Here is a 17857-nt window from a genome sequence, read left to right as displayed (position 1 = left end):
GTGAAGTACCAAATTTGCCACTCTCAGGGAGGACAGTTCAAGTGGTGGGAGTAGCAAACAGGCATCTGACGAACCCAATAACAGATCCGGTACCAGTCAGCATCGGTAACTATCAAGGGGTGCATCAGTTTGTGATATGTGATTCAAGCCCGATAGCGCTGTTAGGAAGAGACCTATTGTGCAAATTGGGTTGTTCGATCATGTGTTCGAACGAAGGAATAACGATACAGACGAGCAGTGATGGGGAAGAAGAGGACAGTGTAGAGGGGGATGAAATGGAAACTGTAGATGAAGAGTATCCTCTGATTTGTCTTTTCCCGATGATAACTGAAGAAGATATTCCAGCCGAATTACGGGAGACAGTCGGAAAGGAAGTGTGGGACATGACAGGGAAAGAGGTGGGATTGATGAAAGGAGTGGAACCAGTGAAAGTGTCTGTAAAGCCCAATGCAATCTTTCCCCAGACCCCACAATACCACATGCCACAAGACACCCTCATGAAAGTTGCCCAACTCATTGACGAATTTGTGAAACAGGGGGTACTGAAAGAAGTGTTAAGCAGTCCCTGTAATTCACCGATAATGGGACTAATAAAGCCAAGTGGAAAGGTCCGACTCGTGCAGGACCTGAGGAAAATAAATGACATCATAGTCAAATGCTGCCCTGTCGTACCGAATCCAGCTGTGATAATGTTTCAAATTCCTTGCGATGCTGAATGGTTCTCAGTCATCGATTTGTCACAAGCATTCTTTTCTGTGCCTCTTCATGAGGACAGCCAATTTCTCTTTTGTTTCAAATTCCTAGACAGAGTGTACAGTTGGTGTCGAATTCCTCAAGGGTTTTCTGAGTCACCGTCAATATTCAATCAGGTTCTAAAGAAAGACTTGGAAGAGTTAGAGTTGCCATTCGAGTCAACCCTAGTACAGTACATTGACGACTTACTGGTTGCATAAAAGACAGAAAGTGGCTGCACAGCCGATACCATTGCTCTGTTGAACCATTTGGGAAGGAATGGACACAAGGTGTCTCCTTCCAAATTACAGTTCTGTCAGAAGAAAGTGAAATACTTGGGTCACCAGACAGAGAAAGGGTCACGGAGAATAATGAAGGAAAGAATTACAAGTGTACTTCAGATGAGTCCGCCCAAGACGAGAAAGGAGGTGAGGAAATTCTTGGGAATGGTGGGCTACTGTCGCCAGTGGATTCCCAACTTCTCGACCCTAGCGAAGCCTTTACTGAAACTGACCCAGAAGGATGCTTTGGATCAAATTGAGCTGAAAGGAGATGAGATGGATGCTTTTGTTGAATTGAAAGAATGCATGTGTAGGGCTCCAGCTTTAGGTATGCCTGATTACACGAAGCCTTTCACATTGTTTTGTCATGAACGTGATGCATGTTCTTTGTCTGTCTTGACTCAAGCTCATGGTGGTGTAAACAGACCAGTAGCATATTTTTCAGCTACTTTGGATCCGGTTGCAGCAGCACTCCCAGGGTGTTTGCGCGCCGTAGCAGCAGTTGGTATCAGCCTCACTCAGAGTGAAGGAATAGTGATGGGACACCCAGTAACAGTCATGGTCCCTCACTCAGTTGAGATACTTTTGACCCGCTCCCGAACGCAACACATGACTGGAGCAAGACTCACAAGGTATGAAACGTTAATTCTGGGCTCACCGAATGTGCAGCTGAAAAGGTGCACTACGTTGAATCCAGCAACCTTGCTTCCTGGAGAAAATGCTGAAATTGAGAACGCTGAAGACGTCGAGCATGACTGCCTTCAGGTGACTGAATTTTGCACAAAACCTCGACCTGACATTAAGGACACTAAGCTTGATGAAAATGACCAAATTCTTTTTGTTGATGGTTCCTGTCTAAGAGATGGGATGGGGATTTTGAAAGCGGGATATGCTGTCTGTACTGTAACAGGGGTCTTGGAAGCGGGATGGCTCCAAGGAGTCTATTCTGCACAAGTAGCAGAACTTGTAGCCCTTACCAGAGCATGTCAACTGTCTGCATTGATGAAAGTCACCATTTACACTGATAGCCAATACGGGTTTGGGATTGTGCATGACTTTGGACAACTATGGTCACAGAGAGGTTTCCTGACTTCTTCAGGATCCCCAGTGAAGAACGGGGAGAGGATAAGGGAATTGTTACATGCCATTCAAGTACCAGCTGAAGTTGCAGTGGTAAAGTGCAGTGCTCACACGAAAGGACAGGACTATGTTTCTCTGGGAAATGCATATGCGGATCAAGTCGCAAGATTTTGTGCCTTGGACTGTATATTACTCAGAGATGAATGGAATTCGATAAGTGAGCCAGAACTAGAACCAGCTGAAGCATTTGCCTTGAAGGTCGTAGATACAATAGAGGAACTAAAAGCACTACAGAATAATGTCAGGGAGGATGAAAGAGATTCCTGGATTAAATCACAATGCATAAAGAGACAAGATGAGTTATGGGTTTCACATGAGGGAAAATTTGTTTTGCCAAATAGTCTCTTATCACAGCTTGCGCGGTTCTATCATGGGCAAGCTCACCTAGGGAGAGATGCCATGATAAGATTGTTCAAAACTGATTGGTTTAACCCCAGATTTCGTCAAGCTGCAGAAGCAGTTTGCCATCGATGTGTCACTTGCCAGCAGATGAACCCAGGAAAGGGAACAGTTGTGAACGCGAGCCACATTGGTAGGGCAAGCGGTCCTTTTAGTCGTATGCAGATGGACTTCATTGAGATGCCTGTGCATGGAGGTCTGAAATATGTGTTGGTGATTGTGTGCATTTTTAGTCACTGGATTGAAGCATACCCTACACGTAGAAATGACAGCCTTACAGTTGCCAAGCTATTGTTGAGGGAGTTGATACCACGTTTCGGATTCCCGATCTCTTTAGAATCAGATAGGGGAAGTCACTTCAATAACGAGGTGATAAAGTTACTCTGCGAAGCACTGAACATTGAGCAAAAACTGCATTGTAGCTATCGCCCTGAAGCATCAGGACTGGTGGAGCAGATGAATGGTACACTGAAATCAAGAATGGCGAAAATATGTGCATCGACAAATTTGAAATGGCCTGACGCATTGCCCTTAGTGCTAATGTCAATGAGAAACACTCCTGATAGAAAAACTGGATTGTCTCCGCACAAAATTCTCATGGGCAGGGCTATGAGACTTCCTGCAGTTCCCGCAAACGCGCTTTTGAATATTACAGATGATATGGTGTTAGACTACTGCAAAGGACTGGCTGACGTGGTTCGCTCTTTCTCTCACCAGGTGGAAGCGACCACCTTGCCACCGATCCAAGGTCCAGGACACGCACTGAAAGCAGGTGACTGGGTCGTGGTGAAGAAGCACGTGAGGAAGTCGTGCCTGGAACCCCGTTGGAAAGGCCCTTTTCAAGTGATCCTGACGACAACTACCGCTGTGAAGTGTGCGGGAGTTCCCAACTGGATTCACGCCAGTCACACAAAGAAGGTGTTGTGTCCCACAGATGAGGAAGTTGAAGCGCTGAAATTGCCAGTGCCTGATAAAACAGTGCCGAGTGCTGAGACAGAACAGAAGCGAACTGAAAGCGAACAGGCAGAAGCAGGAGAGAAAGAGATATTATTGGAGGGCGAAGAGTCTGACTCACTTGGGGAAGGCCAAGGAGAAAGTTCAGACAGCGACGAAGAAGCTGCAGGTGACAAAGAGCCTGAAGCAGCTGAGGGTAGCAAAAAGCCTGAAGCAGCTGAAGGTGACAAAGAACCTGAAGCAGCTGAAAGTGATACAGAGCCTGACGAAAGTAACGGTGACGAAGGGCTCGAAAAAGGTGAAAAAGCAGGAGAGCCTGATCAGAGGAGGGCTTTCCCAGAAACAGACGATACAGAAAAAGAAAAAGAGAACGTGATCGATTCCCCTGAAGGAGGGGACAAGGCAGAGCAGAACGAAAAAGTTCAAACCTCTACAGAAAAGATCGCAGGTCCATCAAATGGACATGGTGTAAAGAGAAGACTAAGTATCTCACCAATAAAAGAAAGGGGTAAAGAAAGTTTGAACGAAGGAGGAAGGCCAAAAGTGAAAGAGAAAAGAAAGGAAGTGACTGTCGTGGAACAATCGTCAAGTGAGGAAAAGGACTTGACAAAAGAGGAAAGTGCCAGCGAAGCAGAGTCGAAAAGCAAAATTGAAAAGGAAAAGGATACCAAACAGGAGATATTCCGGTCCTGAATGGGCATATGCAGTCAATGATGATTGGACTGACGAGTTTGTATCTCTAAGCATCGAGAACGAAGAAGAAGAAGAGATACCAATAGAAAAGAAAAGTTTCATAGACTCTGTTGATTGAAAGAGTAATAAATGATATTGCTCGCTACAATCTAACGTGAAATAAACAACCAGTTGAGACATTGCTAAACCGGATGAGACATTTGCTAAACCGATAAAGACTGAGTTATTGCCGAATTGAGACAAATGCTGCTAACTGATAAGTGACTTGGCCTTTGGAGAAGACGGTGTGGACGTTGCGCTCGCTCAGCTTTGTAACTGAATTGCTAAATAGTTTCATTTATAAGTGCTTCTAGCTCTCTGATTCTATACAGATCATGACGCAAAACAATAGAAAGAAATATTGTAAATATGTGTGTATAGGCTTGGTAGTTACATGTGTACTAATAATAATGGCGATTGTTCTTGGAATACATGGAAAGGGTGAAAATGAGACTATTGCTGCTTCTACTTTTGTTCCTGTTACTGCCACTGAATTAACACCATTGAAAAGACTAGCATTGGATGAGAGGCTCTTGCACGATAAGAAAGAGCTTTCGTATAACGTTTTCTATCGCTTGCTAACAGAATATGTTGAGACAATGGATGCGAAAGATTGTTATGTGTGTACCCAGATACCGACATCAGTAAAGGAAGGGGTGACATATCACCACATGCCTCTTACATACGGGATTACATGTAGTATAGTAATGTCTAGGTTTTATGGTCAAACTAACATACAGTATTTTTACTCGAATTATGATGTTACCTTTGATTATGTTCCTATAATAGCGCAGCTAAGCCAGACTGCAAAAGATTGGGATGCAAAAATTATGAGGGAATTTTTCGAGCCAATGCTGCCTTTTGAAACGGCTCACGCTCATAGGGAAAATCTTACCTGCTCACTCTCTGCAGTAGAAATAAGCTTTTTAGATCGCACAGATGATAGAAGGGCTCAAATGAAGGCGAAATTAGAAAAAGAGCTACATAAGAGGACTTCAGTAGATAATTATGATTTTGCTGCTATAAAGACACAAGGGAAAATAGCTTTAGATGCTTGGCATGTAGGGAAGTTTTGTATATATCGAGGTGAATCTTATTATGACAACATTTTTGTAGGAGCGAGTGAATGCAAACATACGTTTATTTTTAAGGCCAAATGGACATTCATGATGAACGGACTTGACCCTGTCATTCCAGGGGTATATTACATTTGTGGGCATAATGCCTATTATCGTCTTCCAAAGGGATGGTGGGGGAGATGTTATTTGGGTATAGTGTTCCCAAAGGTTTATCAACTGGATGACGTATCGATGATTCAAAAGACATCTGGATCCCATCGTATCCAGAAAAGAGAGACCGCAGCTGCTGTGGTAGGTGATATATTTGGAGCCATGATTCCTTCATTGGGAGTTGTGCTGAATTCCATCAAAATAAGAAAGTTGTCTACTATAGTGGATAACATGTTGACAAAGTTTTCAGGTGCTATAATCCTGATAGATGCTGAACTTGCAGCGGAAAGAGCCATGACTCTTCAAAATAGGCTTGCTTTAGACATTCTTTTAGCAAAGGATGGAGGCGTTTGCAAAATGATTGGTGCCCGACACTGTTGTACCTATATACCTGACAATAGTGTGAAAATTAAAACTATGCTTGCTAATCTAACAAAAGAAAGTGCAGATTTGAAGGAACTGAAAGAACCAGGAGTGTGGGAGAAGGTTGGAAAAGGACTTGCTTCAGTGGGACATTGGATTGGGGGAATTTGGAATGGAATATTGCTAAAAATAATAGAGGGAATTTTAATAGTGATAATTTGTGTAATTGGAATTTGGGGAATAAAAAGGGGAATAATAATGATTATGGAAAGAATTAAAAGAAGAAAGGAGGAGAAAATTATGAAAAGAATGGCAGAAGAATACAAAGCACAAACTAGGGGAACTAAAAGGAAAAGGGAACTGACAGAATTTTAATGGAATAAAATTTGTGGGATAATTTGTGTGATGACAAGTAGTCATCAGAGGAGGGATTGATGAAGCAGAAAATGAAGGTTTTGATTTATTAACGCTTAAACGTAGTGTGAAATAATCATGTGTGACATTAACCGAACTAATAAAGATTGTACGGGGACAAAATGTGCCCTCAGAGTAGTTCGCCGACATTATACGCGTGCTTTATATATAACGTGGTGTATTAGAATTGCACTAATCCGACATAATCATAAACGTGTGCTACGATTTGCTTGTTTGAAATGCGTTAGCTTAGCATTACTTTAGAGGAGGCTTGGGCCTAGTGGCCTGGTCTCACGGTTTAGATGCTCGTATTTTTCCACTGTGCTAATAAACGTGTATTTCTGCTTGAAGCTGTACTTTTCCACAGAAACTGTTCACATGCTTATCTTAAAGTTTCGTGCCAGCATGGCATATTTTCTCTTTAATTCAAGGTCGACTTGCAGGTGCGGACAATGGAGGCTCTGAAAGTGAGCTAATTGGGAGACAATGTTGCGATTTGCGTACCCATCTCCAAGGATAATGTATGCTTAAGTAAAAGCTTGAGAACTGTCGTTTTTGATTGGTCAATTTGAAGCTAACCTATGAACCCTCCAATGGAGACCCTACTGGATTCGAACTGTTGTCTATAAAAAAACCAAGTGCACGAGAAGAAGGTGTCCATTATTGCTTCATTGCAGCCATTACCAGCTCGATACCCGCCATTTTGCAGACTTCGTAGCTATTATGGCCCACTTTGCTGCGACGCCATTTTGAGAGACTTTGATGCTTTCTCTAGTCGAGAGAAAGAGACTTTAATGATTCTTGCCCTAGAGACTTTAACTTTGATTTGATCCCTTTGCATGAAGTAGTAGTTTTACCTTGCCGCCGTGAGGCAATCGCCCCGTCCACCCCTGCCCCTTAGTCCCGTCCCATGCCGATCGAAACGGTACCCATGCTGATCGAGAAACGATACCTGTGAGACGAAGACTTCCTTGTAAGCTGATCGTAATTGGTAAATATGAAAGGAAAATTGTAAAATTGCATTGTGTTTCCTTTAGGTAACCAACTGCTGATTTTGATAAGATCCCTAGCTAGGAGTTTTTTCTAAATTAATGTTGCTAAATTGTTTTTGCATGAAGTCCCACATGCCGATGCTAATTTGAGGTTAGATGAGGATTCCATATGTCGCACAATGCAATTTGAGATCTTGTTATGCTGACTAAATGTACGTAATTAGCCATTACAGATTATCGTATTAGTGCTTTGCATTGCCATTATCGAATGCCTTGTGATTCAAATGCTACATAGATTACACTTGTTTCGACGTTATGGACAGCTATTAATGTTCATATATGTTTATCATTTGGTGTTGAGACACATTTATATTGTGCTAGCTTTGTTAATATAGGGAAATAAATTCACTAACTTTGCAATAAACTGGTGTGGTTATTCCTGGCTGAAAGGTCAGGGTTCGCCGAAATGTATTCTGGATTAATTGTTAAGTGTTATGTTGTTCAAGGTGTTGCTTATGTACGTTATTGATTATTGACTTGATGCGACTGATCGATTAAGAGTACAGAGAGTTCCCACTTAGTCAAAAGATTCATCGGCCTAAAGAGCGTCCGAACACAGGTAAATTATTACTACGGTTCGCTCTATCACTACCGCAGCAGGTGCTGTTGTCCAGGGCTGAAGGGCACCCATTGCAGCCCAATTGCTGCTCTCCTGCTTGTCAAACAGTAAACATGAAACCCTCCCTCCTTACTTGAGTTCGCGCCCTATGGTACACGTAATAGGCCTTTGTCATGTTATCAATAACTTCATCACGTTCAAGACCTGGTAGACATATCCAACTTTGGGTTTAAAACCAAATCACCAGCGGCATTTATTTAGCTTCTTCGTATAACTTAGTAACTGTGCTCAAATAGCATAACATTGTGATGAAGAACATAGGAATCTGAGACTTCCGTTTGGAATAATTTAGCATGAAGTGTGTCAGGCGTCAACAATGTGACAAGGTGCGACTGGATAACGTGTGAATGTTACCCGGAAATCATGTAGAAACACTCACGCGAATGGGAGGGCACTCATTACCTCTGATCTATTAAAAGCCTATGTGCACGTGACTCCCGTTCCCGCTGCTATCTGAGTCATGAGGGCTGAGTGCACGTGACTCCCGCCTCCGCTGTTCTCTGCTCCACGAGCCCGAGTTCCTCTCCAATACACCTGTTCATAAACATGGGGGAGCCATATTCTGGAATCATTCCCGGAGTCTCGTGGGTGCCTTGCTTGCGTCGTCATTGTGCTCTACAGGAATCCCTCTAAAGTTTCTTTATCGCGGTTCAAAGGGGTTGTAAGGCAGTTTTAGTTCCTAAAATGTTATTAAGGGTATCTCCTTAAACCGCAAAGTGTGAGATGTGATCACTGCAGTAAGCGAAAAATCTGCGTAACTGAAGCTTGTAGAAAATGTACACCATACCCAACCCCTCTTGATTTTTTCAGAGCGCTTACATGATATTTAAATGTTAAAAGATTTTTAAGCACATGCTGACAGATCAACAGGGCACCTTTTAAAACTTTGAGGGTAACATCCCATTTTTTGGGAGATCTGTGCTTTAAAAAAAATGCAAAGGTAGAAATATATGGCTATTCATGTGGTAAAATAAATCCCAAGGACCATATTACAAAAAGGGTTTTCCAATAAAATGTGCGCTGGTTTCAGCCCATTACTAAAAAAAAAAAATGCAGTGGGCCCGATTCACGAGGATTTTGGTTTCAGTTACTGTGCCCTGCTCTTCCAGTATTCCTGCATTGCGATAATTGCATTCGAGTAAATCAAAGAAAATTCTTTGTAAATCAGACACTATGGCCCATTATTATGAGTGCAAAAAGAACAGATGATGGACACCCCAAGTCACAGACAGATTTGCATATGGCTGGGTCCAAACAGGTGCTGTGGTGGGCCAAAGTACAATGGTTTTAGACACAGATCTGTGTCTGGGGTGAATTTTTTACATTATTCAGCATTCCATCCATCATCTGTTCTTTTTCTGAGGTCCCTGCGCCATGGCGCACACCACCAAATCATACTTATGAGGCCACGCAAAGCCACTTTGCATTGCTTTGGATAGCCTCATAAATATGGAGTAAGGGAAGGCAGAGCAAAGGGCTGCGTTGCCTTACTCTGCATTAGAGAGGCGTTCCATGGGCGTGCAGTGGGTTTTCCTACACAACAGCCATGGATTTTGACACATCCCCAGATTTTCAAGACCTTGTAACCCTGGGGATTTGCCAAAATGTACACCTTCCCGGGGCAGGCACAACAAGTAGAAATATCACTATTTCTCCTTGTTTTTTCCTCTTTATATGTTTGCTGCATTCTGCAACACATGTAGAGGAAAAAGCCTCCTTGGATTGTTTTTGTGCGGGAAGCTGCTCGTTCCTGCACAAAAACAATCCTGCATGCAACAGAGGCGCTAGGCTGCCGAAACGGCACCAACACAGGGGGAAAGGACAGGAATTATCCACATGCCATACATATGGAGCATTCCTCCCCTTTCCCATTGACGTAGGGCAGCACAGCAAGGTGACTTGCTGGGGTGCCCTGCGGCAAAATCTCATAAAATAGGGCTTTGGTCTCCAGTTAATGGACGGCACACAGCGCACCACACACACAGAATTGCGGGTCTAATGTAATTTGACCACTACTGACCCCCTTTTCCCTTTGGCCAATGAAGATATTGGAGTAGGATTTTCAAAGGTGGCAACAACACCTCTGTACTTAGGTTAGGTAAGAGCACGACAAATCTCATCTGTAAGACTATTTACAATATATGTAATTACATCTGTCACATAAGGTTGAGGTCAAGAGCATTGCTTTGGGTGCCAAAGGTATGATTTACACATCTGTCGTGCGAGGTATGGATTCTGGTCCTAATCACCACTTGAGAATTTTGGGCTGCAGTCACAACCAAATCCACTTTAACTATGTGAGTTTCTACGTGTTTTTTCAGTGTGTGTTAGCTAGCCTAGAAATGATTCACAGCTGACCCTGTGCCATGTTCAGAATAAGTAACGTAGTGTCTAGATGTACTATAGACCTTTATGACCTACTGTAGAGGTCTAAAGTAGAAGTTGCCTTTGGCTGGTGACTAATGAAATGCCTCCCTACACGTTTAATCACCAAAGTGCAACAAAGTAATCCCTGAAAGCATGTTGTTAATTCCTATGTCAATACAAATAGCATTTCCGTATTATCATTCTAGAAACATGGCTCACCATGCCGCCGCCAACCCTTGTTTATCACAGGTGAATGGTTAAAATTGTCTAGCACAGTGACAGGAACACCTGTTCATGACACTGGAGGAACACCAAAAGGGTGACAAATCTGGTGGAATGTGTGCCTTATTATACCAAATGACTGTGTGTCATCAGGTCGGATGTTCCAATCCCAGAGATTCATTTAACAACCAGATGCATTCTGGGAGTTGTATTGCTGGTTCACCTTGATTAGCACAACTGAGCTAAAGTTCTCTAATATAGTGATTTGTAGAAAGAAAAACAGGACATGTGTTATGATGCATATGATGACTTGGATTCAGTTAGCATGCTTCTTGACAAACTGTTCTACCATGAGAAGCCAAATAAATAATTGAGAAACATCATAAAAGTCCTGACCTTTCTCATGCGAAGCACCAGTTATGTGTGCAATGTGCATGTGCACCAGACTAGCAGACTCATTTTGTCTAAAAAAATAGGCATGTCAGCAGTTGCAATGCATTTGTTTCTGATTTTGCACCAAGCAACATATGCTTGCCTCCAGATATCTGGAAATCATGTCTTGGGGATCAACCAAGCATACCTGTTGCATAAAAATATGTGTGAAGTAAAATCTCATAAAGCGGAGTGAAAAGTAGTCCCTGCACAGTAGTGGAATGTAGTTCGAACGGTGCAAAGTGTTCTAATTGGTAGATGCATTTCGAGAACTGTTAAGATTTTTCAATGACAGTAATTATCTAGGATTTACTTCACAGTGAACACAACTGCCAGACTGCACTACAAACGTGTTTGCAATTTAGGCCGAGTGTATGAAAAGACAGGTCGCAGAAACTGGTCACAAATTGCTCTCCAAATTTCTGCTACCAGTCTTTAATTTTGCAAAGCAACCTACCTGTGCTGCATTAAAAAAAAACTTGGTTGAGTCCCTCTGACCACTGCCTGAGGTTGCCAGACTCGATTCCTAAAGACTGTTTTGCCCTTTGCAAAGCTTTAACCACCTCCTCTGAGAGATTGGTAAGATTTCAGTAGTTTGAGACTACAATTATGGTTGCAAGTCCCCTTTAACGAGCCTTCCGAATTGTGATGCAGAATGGGTCGGTAAACCCATTTTGTGAGCCAGAAATGCTTTTCACGTCAGCTTTCTGTCTTACGGGAACATTTGAAAGATCAGAACATACGTGATCGAAATGAACTAAAAAAATTCAGAAAACAAACTCAGCACATTGGAAGCCTGCAACCAACTTTTTTCTAACATCAACTCTATGGTGATCAGAAAATTTGGAAAAGCATTTATTGAAAGCACAGTGCAAACTATACAGAAACCCCAATCATCTAGGCGCTAAATGTCCCCCTACATCTCTTTATCAAGAGATCCCCAGTATCTAGACACAGGCTGAATCTGTAGAAACAGAACTTTTTGTTTAACACGGCGCACACACGTATTTGCTTTGGGTGTCAGAAATAAGGGGCACAAAACCCTTTAACCCCAGGAACCCTCCCCCCCGACCCCCCATTCCTCCCTGAACCCGCTGTTGGCAGGGTGTTCGTTTGTTAAAGAAAATGCCATGTAAAGGGGTTAAATAAGGTGAGTATGTTGGCTAAAGCCGCGATGGTTGTTTATTTTTGGTAATTAACACCAAACACACTAACTCCTTAAAAACACGCGAGCAGCAAAATCTATTTTGTCAGGTTGAGAAATGCATGATTTAACGAAGGACACTTCCGGTTTGGTTTTAAATGGTTTTACTATTGGTAATTTCTAATGTCAGTCATTCCTCTACATATTAATGAGATGCACGTGGTTTAGAAGGCTAAATGACTTTTTAATGTACTTTACGTTTCTCCATGTGTGATAATATTTATTATTTTTTTTATAATGCCCAAGCAGCAGGGAGACGGACTCAGAGCACAAATAGAAAATATAACTTGATCCCACGTCTCAAATAATCTGTAACACGCGGGTTTCTAATATGTATCTGGCATCAGCTTGACGAATGTGAAATGTAAATGATGAAAACACAAGAGTATACATTTGATATCAACCTCTTCGGTATTTCAGCCTTGCATGGCTGATATGCCGCCGTGCATAAGGGTGGCAGCAGTGCTTAATTTGTAAATAAAAAGGTGCCGGTGCCCAAAGTCTTCCTCTTAAACACGTGGCTGCTGCAATTAAATGTGCAAGCAGGGAATACTGCGGCAGCGTAATCCCGAAGCCATCCCGGACCTTTTCAATCCATTTAAAGCCACTCCCTGCCCCTTCCGCTCACTCCTGCAGCTTTCTCTCATTGTGACCTTTTTCGTTTTTCTCTTCCTCTGTCTTTCCCAAGCGTGTCTTTTGCTCGCAGCAAATGCTTGAGACAGAACACTAAGCGCCGGTCCTCAAAAATAAGTGCCGGTGCTCAGCACCGGAAACAAGAAGCACAAATTAAGCACTGGGTGGCAGTCGCCTTACTCTTAAAATTTACATCGTTTTACAAAGTTAATATGCCTATGTCTGTCTTATCAAAAGTACCGTTGTTGAAGTAACTTGTCGATGTGCGTATGTTTGTGTGTATGCCTGCGAGAAAACGTGTGTGTGTTTGTAAGTGTACTCACGTGCATTTACATGTGCATTGAGAGGCGCAGCTTCCATTGTTGCAGCAGGTGGAGTGGCACCGACGCCAAGCGGTCCAGTGATCCCTGAATATTGCTATATTTTATAGTTCAAACAGCAGGTGGTGGGGGGATTTCCTTTCTTGCACTAGCCTGGAGCCCATGATTCACTGGCTGCGCTGTTGTGGGCATTGCATGTTAGCATGTGCATATGGGAAGAGATAAATGTGACGAACATCATTGTACATGTTCACCTATAGCTGCAAAAACTCAAGGGCCGGCAGAGAGAGGGTGTATACACTTTCATAGAGAAATGCCAGTTTTCAGTTTTGATTACTCAAATCAATTGGTGTTAACAACGGTGTAGCCTAATAGAAGAGTCCGTTTGACAAGAGTGTGTCATAATAGAGACAACAGCTTGCAGAAATATGGAACAGCTTAAGAAAACAAAAGTAAAATAAAAAGCATTCTTTGTGCAATCAGAGATCTAACCCGGGGAGCTTCCCATCTCATAGCACACACGTTTCAAATCTAAAATTGGTGCCCGTTAAGACTTTCTAACCCTGCTTACCCTTCTCGGGGTCTTAGTCTGAGTACAGGAGAGCCGGTGAAGGTTAGACTGCATTCAACTGAGCCCAGGAATCCTGTACAGTGAGGAATATATCAAATATTTGTACACTCAGACACTCATTACGAGTTTTGTTATTTCACCCAAAGTGTTACAAGTGTGTTAGGGCCAGGGATTCATGGTTCTCTGGATTGATAACTCCATGCCCGGAGACACCAGCGAGAACCACTGCAGGACAGAGACCACGCGCACTTCACCAGTCTAGGCCGAGCAGGAGTGTGCCTGGTGTACCTACTAGGTAATGTCTGGACTGTGCAGCAGAGATACCTATCGGTAAATTTAATAATTTCGACCCTCTGGTAAGACCAGCCAACTGGTAAAGAGGACCTTGGTATAGCAGGAGGTAGACACAGGAACACATTGGCACTGGTCTAGTGGTTCTGGTGAAGCCAGTACTCCTCGTCAGAACTGTAGATATTCCAGTACTAATGAAAACCCTTCCTAGTTGGAGATATCTGGTAAGCACAAACAGTTCTGGCATTAACCTGTATTCATATCTCTGTCAGGACTCCTTCAGAACTCATACTTGTCCTTCAAAACGCGGAGTGAGACTGCTAAGATCGATAACAAGTGTGCACATTTTATTATCAGCGGGCTATTGAGAGAATAAGGTTGCCAACCACTAGGACACAAGATTCTAAGTGGCGCTACGGTCCTTCTCCCCGACAGTCACACTTGTGGGCCGTATATCTCAGTAATCACGAAATCCCACTACGCCTTCTCTCCTCAAAAAAAGAGCTTCTGGGATGCTGGTGGTGACAGGATACAAATGTACAATATCATATACTTCTGCTCCGATGCGTATAAATACAACAGTACTGCAAGTCGTATTGCGTAGTGAGACTCAAACATAGACTTTATCAACTTTCCCTCTGCTGCGGGATCTTCCCCCCTCTATGCGGATACCTCAACTGAGCTTCACTAGCAAGTAACACCTCCAGGGTGATCAGGACCTAAGGTGAAGGTGAAGTGACTTTTGTAGGGTCATCCCTTCATTCCTGAAATCCATTCAATATCAGAGATCCTAAGATGTGATATCAGTCAGACATACTATCATTCAGCATATGGTAATCCTTCCCTTTAGAAGAAGACCACCGGCATCTAATCCACGGTCTTCCTCCAACTCGTGCTCAGAAATCCAAAATATTCTTCCTGTATTCAGAACTACTTGGCTTCTTTCCTTAAGAATTAATATTTCTTTGTGAAGGAGCTACACTTTCTGATTAGCAAAGACAGTTTGTATCATCTTTAACAGGCAGTACCAATATTAGTTAAATTCGCTGATCATCTTGAAATTTGCATTTAAAAAGTCATTTAAATTGTCTGCATAGACCAGCTGATGTTTCCCATTCCATAACTGGGCACAAGCCAAATTCAAAGACCTATCAAAATCTATCTCAGCAACAAGTGTTGAAAAAATAGTGGTTGTATCCCTCTGATCTCCTAAATGACTAGGATCAAATGTGCAATGTAAAGGGTTACTTACCGTATAGAGATCGGCAGATGATCCACCGGTTGCCATTATTAGAATCGAAGAAGTATCTGGATCGCATGCAGGGTAGGGACCATGCAGGGAGATTTATTGACTGGAACCAAAGCAGCACATCCACCTCTGTCGTATGCACCCAAAGTTTGTTATTATGTTTATGATCACAGATGTTATAAACCGGGTGAGGTGTAATTATGCCTGGGTGCTGCCTCTCATTTGAATGCTAACCATGAATAAGAGCCAGGTGCTCCTCCCTCGTTTAAACGTGACACCACCCTCACCTGCTCAACACAGAAAAGTCCCTGAGGTGCAGTCGGAGAGCCTCTTATACTAATATAGTCATATCCCATCTAAGGCAAGGTGGCCCAGCTTTGAAGAAGCACTGCACGCGGGACAAAAAATGGTACTTGGCAGGCCTTGCACCTGAAGCATTGAAACCCGGACTCAACGCAAACCGATTACACCATCAATAATTGATACTCAAGGTAGTCTGACTGAGCATGTGTAACTTTAACTTGAAAGCAAACCACTGCCTGTAACACTCACAATGGCCAACAATGGGTGTTAACAATCCTGATTTACCTGTATTGCTGCTCCTGTAGTGATAGCTAATTGACTGCTTTTTGGAAAGCAAAGGAGCCTTCAAACGAAGTTCCCCAGTTGTGTATTGTTGGGTTGCCAACATTTACACAACGCAACCAGACTGCTTTAAGGATGTGGTCGTACCATAATCAAAGCAAAAATGTGTATTTTTTCTGTGATCAGATCGCATCTAAGCGCTTCCTGAGGAAACTTAAGGCTAGGGAAGAAAATCGTTTTTTTCCAGTATTACACACTTTTTTTTTTTTACAGTACCATAGGCGGAATTAAAAGCCAGGTGTTTGTATTGTCATGTGCCTCTTGTTTGAGCTAACGATGATGTGGCACTGTGTTGCACTGTGATGTCGTATGACTTGTTCAATATGTGGGCATTATCTGGAGATGCAGATTGGGTGGCCATGAGCATGCTGATAGCGCTTCTTTGAACAACTCTTCCTTCGCTACCCCTGCCAATGGTGAGTGCCTGGCTCACATTTCTGTGATGTATCACAATTGGCCAGAAACGAACCCTGGTCACGTTAGATGGGCACCTGCTGGACTCACACAGAAGCTGAGGATGGAGCAGGAGATGATTCAAAGTCCATTGGGACCCTCATAGAAAGATGCTGGTTAAGGCAGGAGTCAAGTTGGGGGTGGGGGGTATATATATATAGCCTCAAAATTCTCAGTAGTCCCACCTCCCTGCCCCAGATCTATTTCTACGAAAGGTAATACGGGTGAGGGTAATTATCCCAGTTATAAATTGATGACGAGTAATATGGGTGTTTGCATGCTGATTCCCACGTGTTTTTCTCTGGATAGATTCACCCAACTCAGGACCTGGGGTGTTCCATCTGATCTTGTAATCTCAGTAGGGCCAGTAACTCAAGCTACCCCCTAAAGAGATTTACATGGCACTCTTATTTTGTCCGCCACATCCCCTTCCATTGTTTCCTTGAGGCTAATTCCGCTTCAGAGAGTGTCAGTCTGGTTCATCAACTAGTGCGGAAGGCAGTTTCCTAGAGGATACTGCATGTGTAGCAATTATAGCACATCACACCCATCTGGAGTGATCTTTTAACTCCTTGTTCGGACCAGAAGTTCCCCTCAAGATGTCCTTGGTAGAATGTACAGTAGGGCACATGGTTAGGGCAAGGCTACACAAGGCATTTTTGTGTAAGATTCTAAACACTAGACTCTCAACTTGCCACTGTCGGTGAGACCTCTCTCATTGCAACGCTTCTGCACCTAGCACCGTGGACCTGCCTTCTCAGGCACACCTAACGTGATTTAAAAGAGCGGTTACCAACTTGTGGTCCGAGGACCCCCAGGGGTCTTGAACTCATTCCCAGAGGGTCCACAGGCATCTCAAAGCCTGGGCCTGCAGGAAGGCACTTCTCCAGCTGCGGCCTCTCGACAGAAAAGCATAAGTGTTTTATATGTGTTACTTCATTCATGCAGCAGTTTTAAAAGTACTGCAGAGTTCCTTGTATATCCAGTAGTTTCAGGCAAACATAAAAGTGTCAAGATAACTGCTGGAGAGAGATTGAAGTTCTGTCTAGTGGTAGTTTGGACTCATCTAAGCTAGAACAGATGGTTAATATGCCTGCTGCAAAGAACGTGTATCATGCATATCAAAGAACAGTATTTTATGTGCACAGCACAAAGGGATATTGCTTTTGTCACAGAGATTCTTTTGTTACTGTGCAGTTCAAAAGTTACAAGCATAATCAGTGAGCTATGAACTGCCATCTAAGAGCTGCATGCAAACTGCATAGTACAGTACTGTATAGAAAGTTATGTTTTTTCCCAGCCTTTCATTATCCTGATGGTGCTAAAAAAGGTTTGTTTGCTTAGAAATAAATTCTTGTTATTAAAGTCAACACTAATCGATGTTCTGAATCCTGAATTTGTGCTTCTCCAGACCAAGCACTCTTGGAAAATGCCTACCAGTATAGGTGACATGTGAATCTTACACTTTGTAATCCTCTGCTTATGTAACATTTTCAATACACTGATTTACACACACATATGATTTGTTGTCTCTGTATGTGTGTATTGTAAAGTG

At 42.9% G+C, this 17857-nt stretch overlaps 1 protein-coding gene across 1 annotated transcript in view; it reads right to left on the bottom strand.

Moving 5' to 3' along the window:
* LOC138260353 (cytosolic phospholipase A2 delta-like) overlaps positions 1 to 15340 on the bottom strand; it is a 237588-nt gene extending 222248 nt beyond the window's left edge. The window contains exon 1 of the mRNA XM_069208771.1: positions 15208 to 15340. Coding sequence (XP_069064872.1) covers positions 15208 to 15243 — 36 coding nt within the window. The 5' untranslated portion in view covers positions 15244 to 15340. The remainder of the gene's footprint in view (positions 1 to 15207) is intronic.
* Between the last annotated feature and the right edge of the window lie 2517 nt (positions 15341 to 17857).

This window comes from Pleurodeles waltl, chromosome 9 (genome assembly GCF_031143425.1).
Source record: "Pleurodeles waltl isolate 20211129_DDA chromosome 9, aPleWal1.hap1.20221129, whole genome shotgun sequence".
Classification (NCBI taxonomy): Eukaryota; Metazoa; Chordata; class Amphibia; order Caudata; family Salamandridae; genus Pleurodeles; species Pleurodeles waltl.
This window is presented reverse-complemented; position numbering and strand designations above follow the sequence as displayed.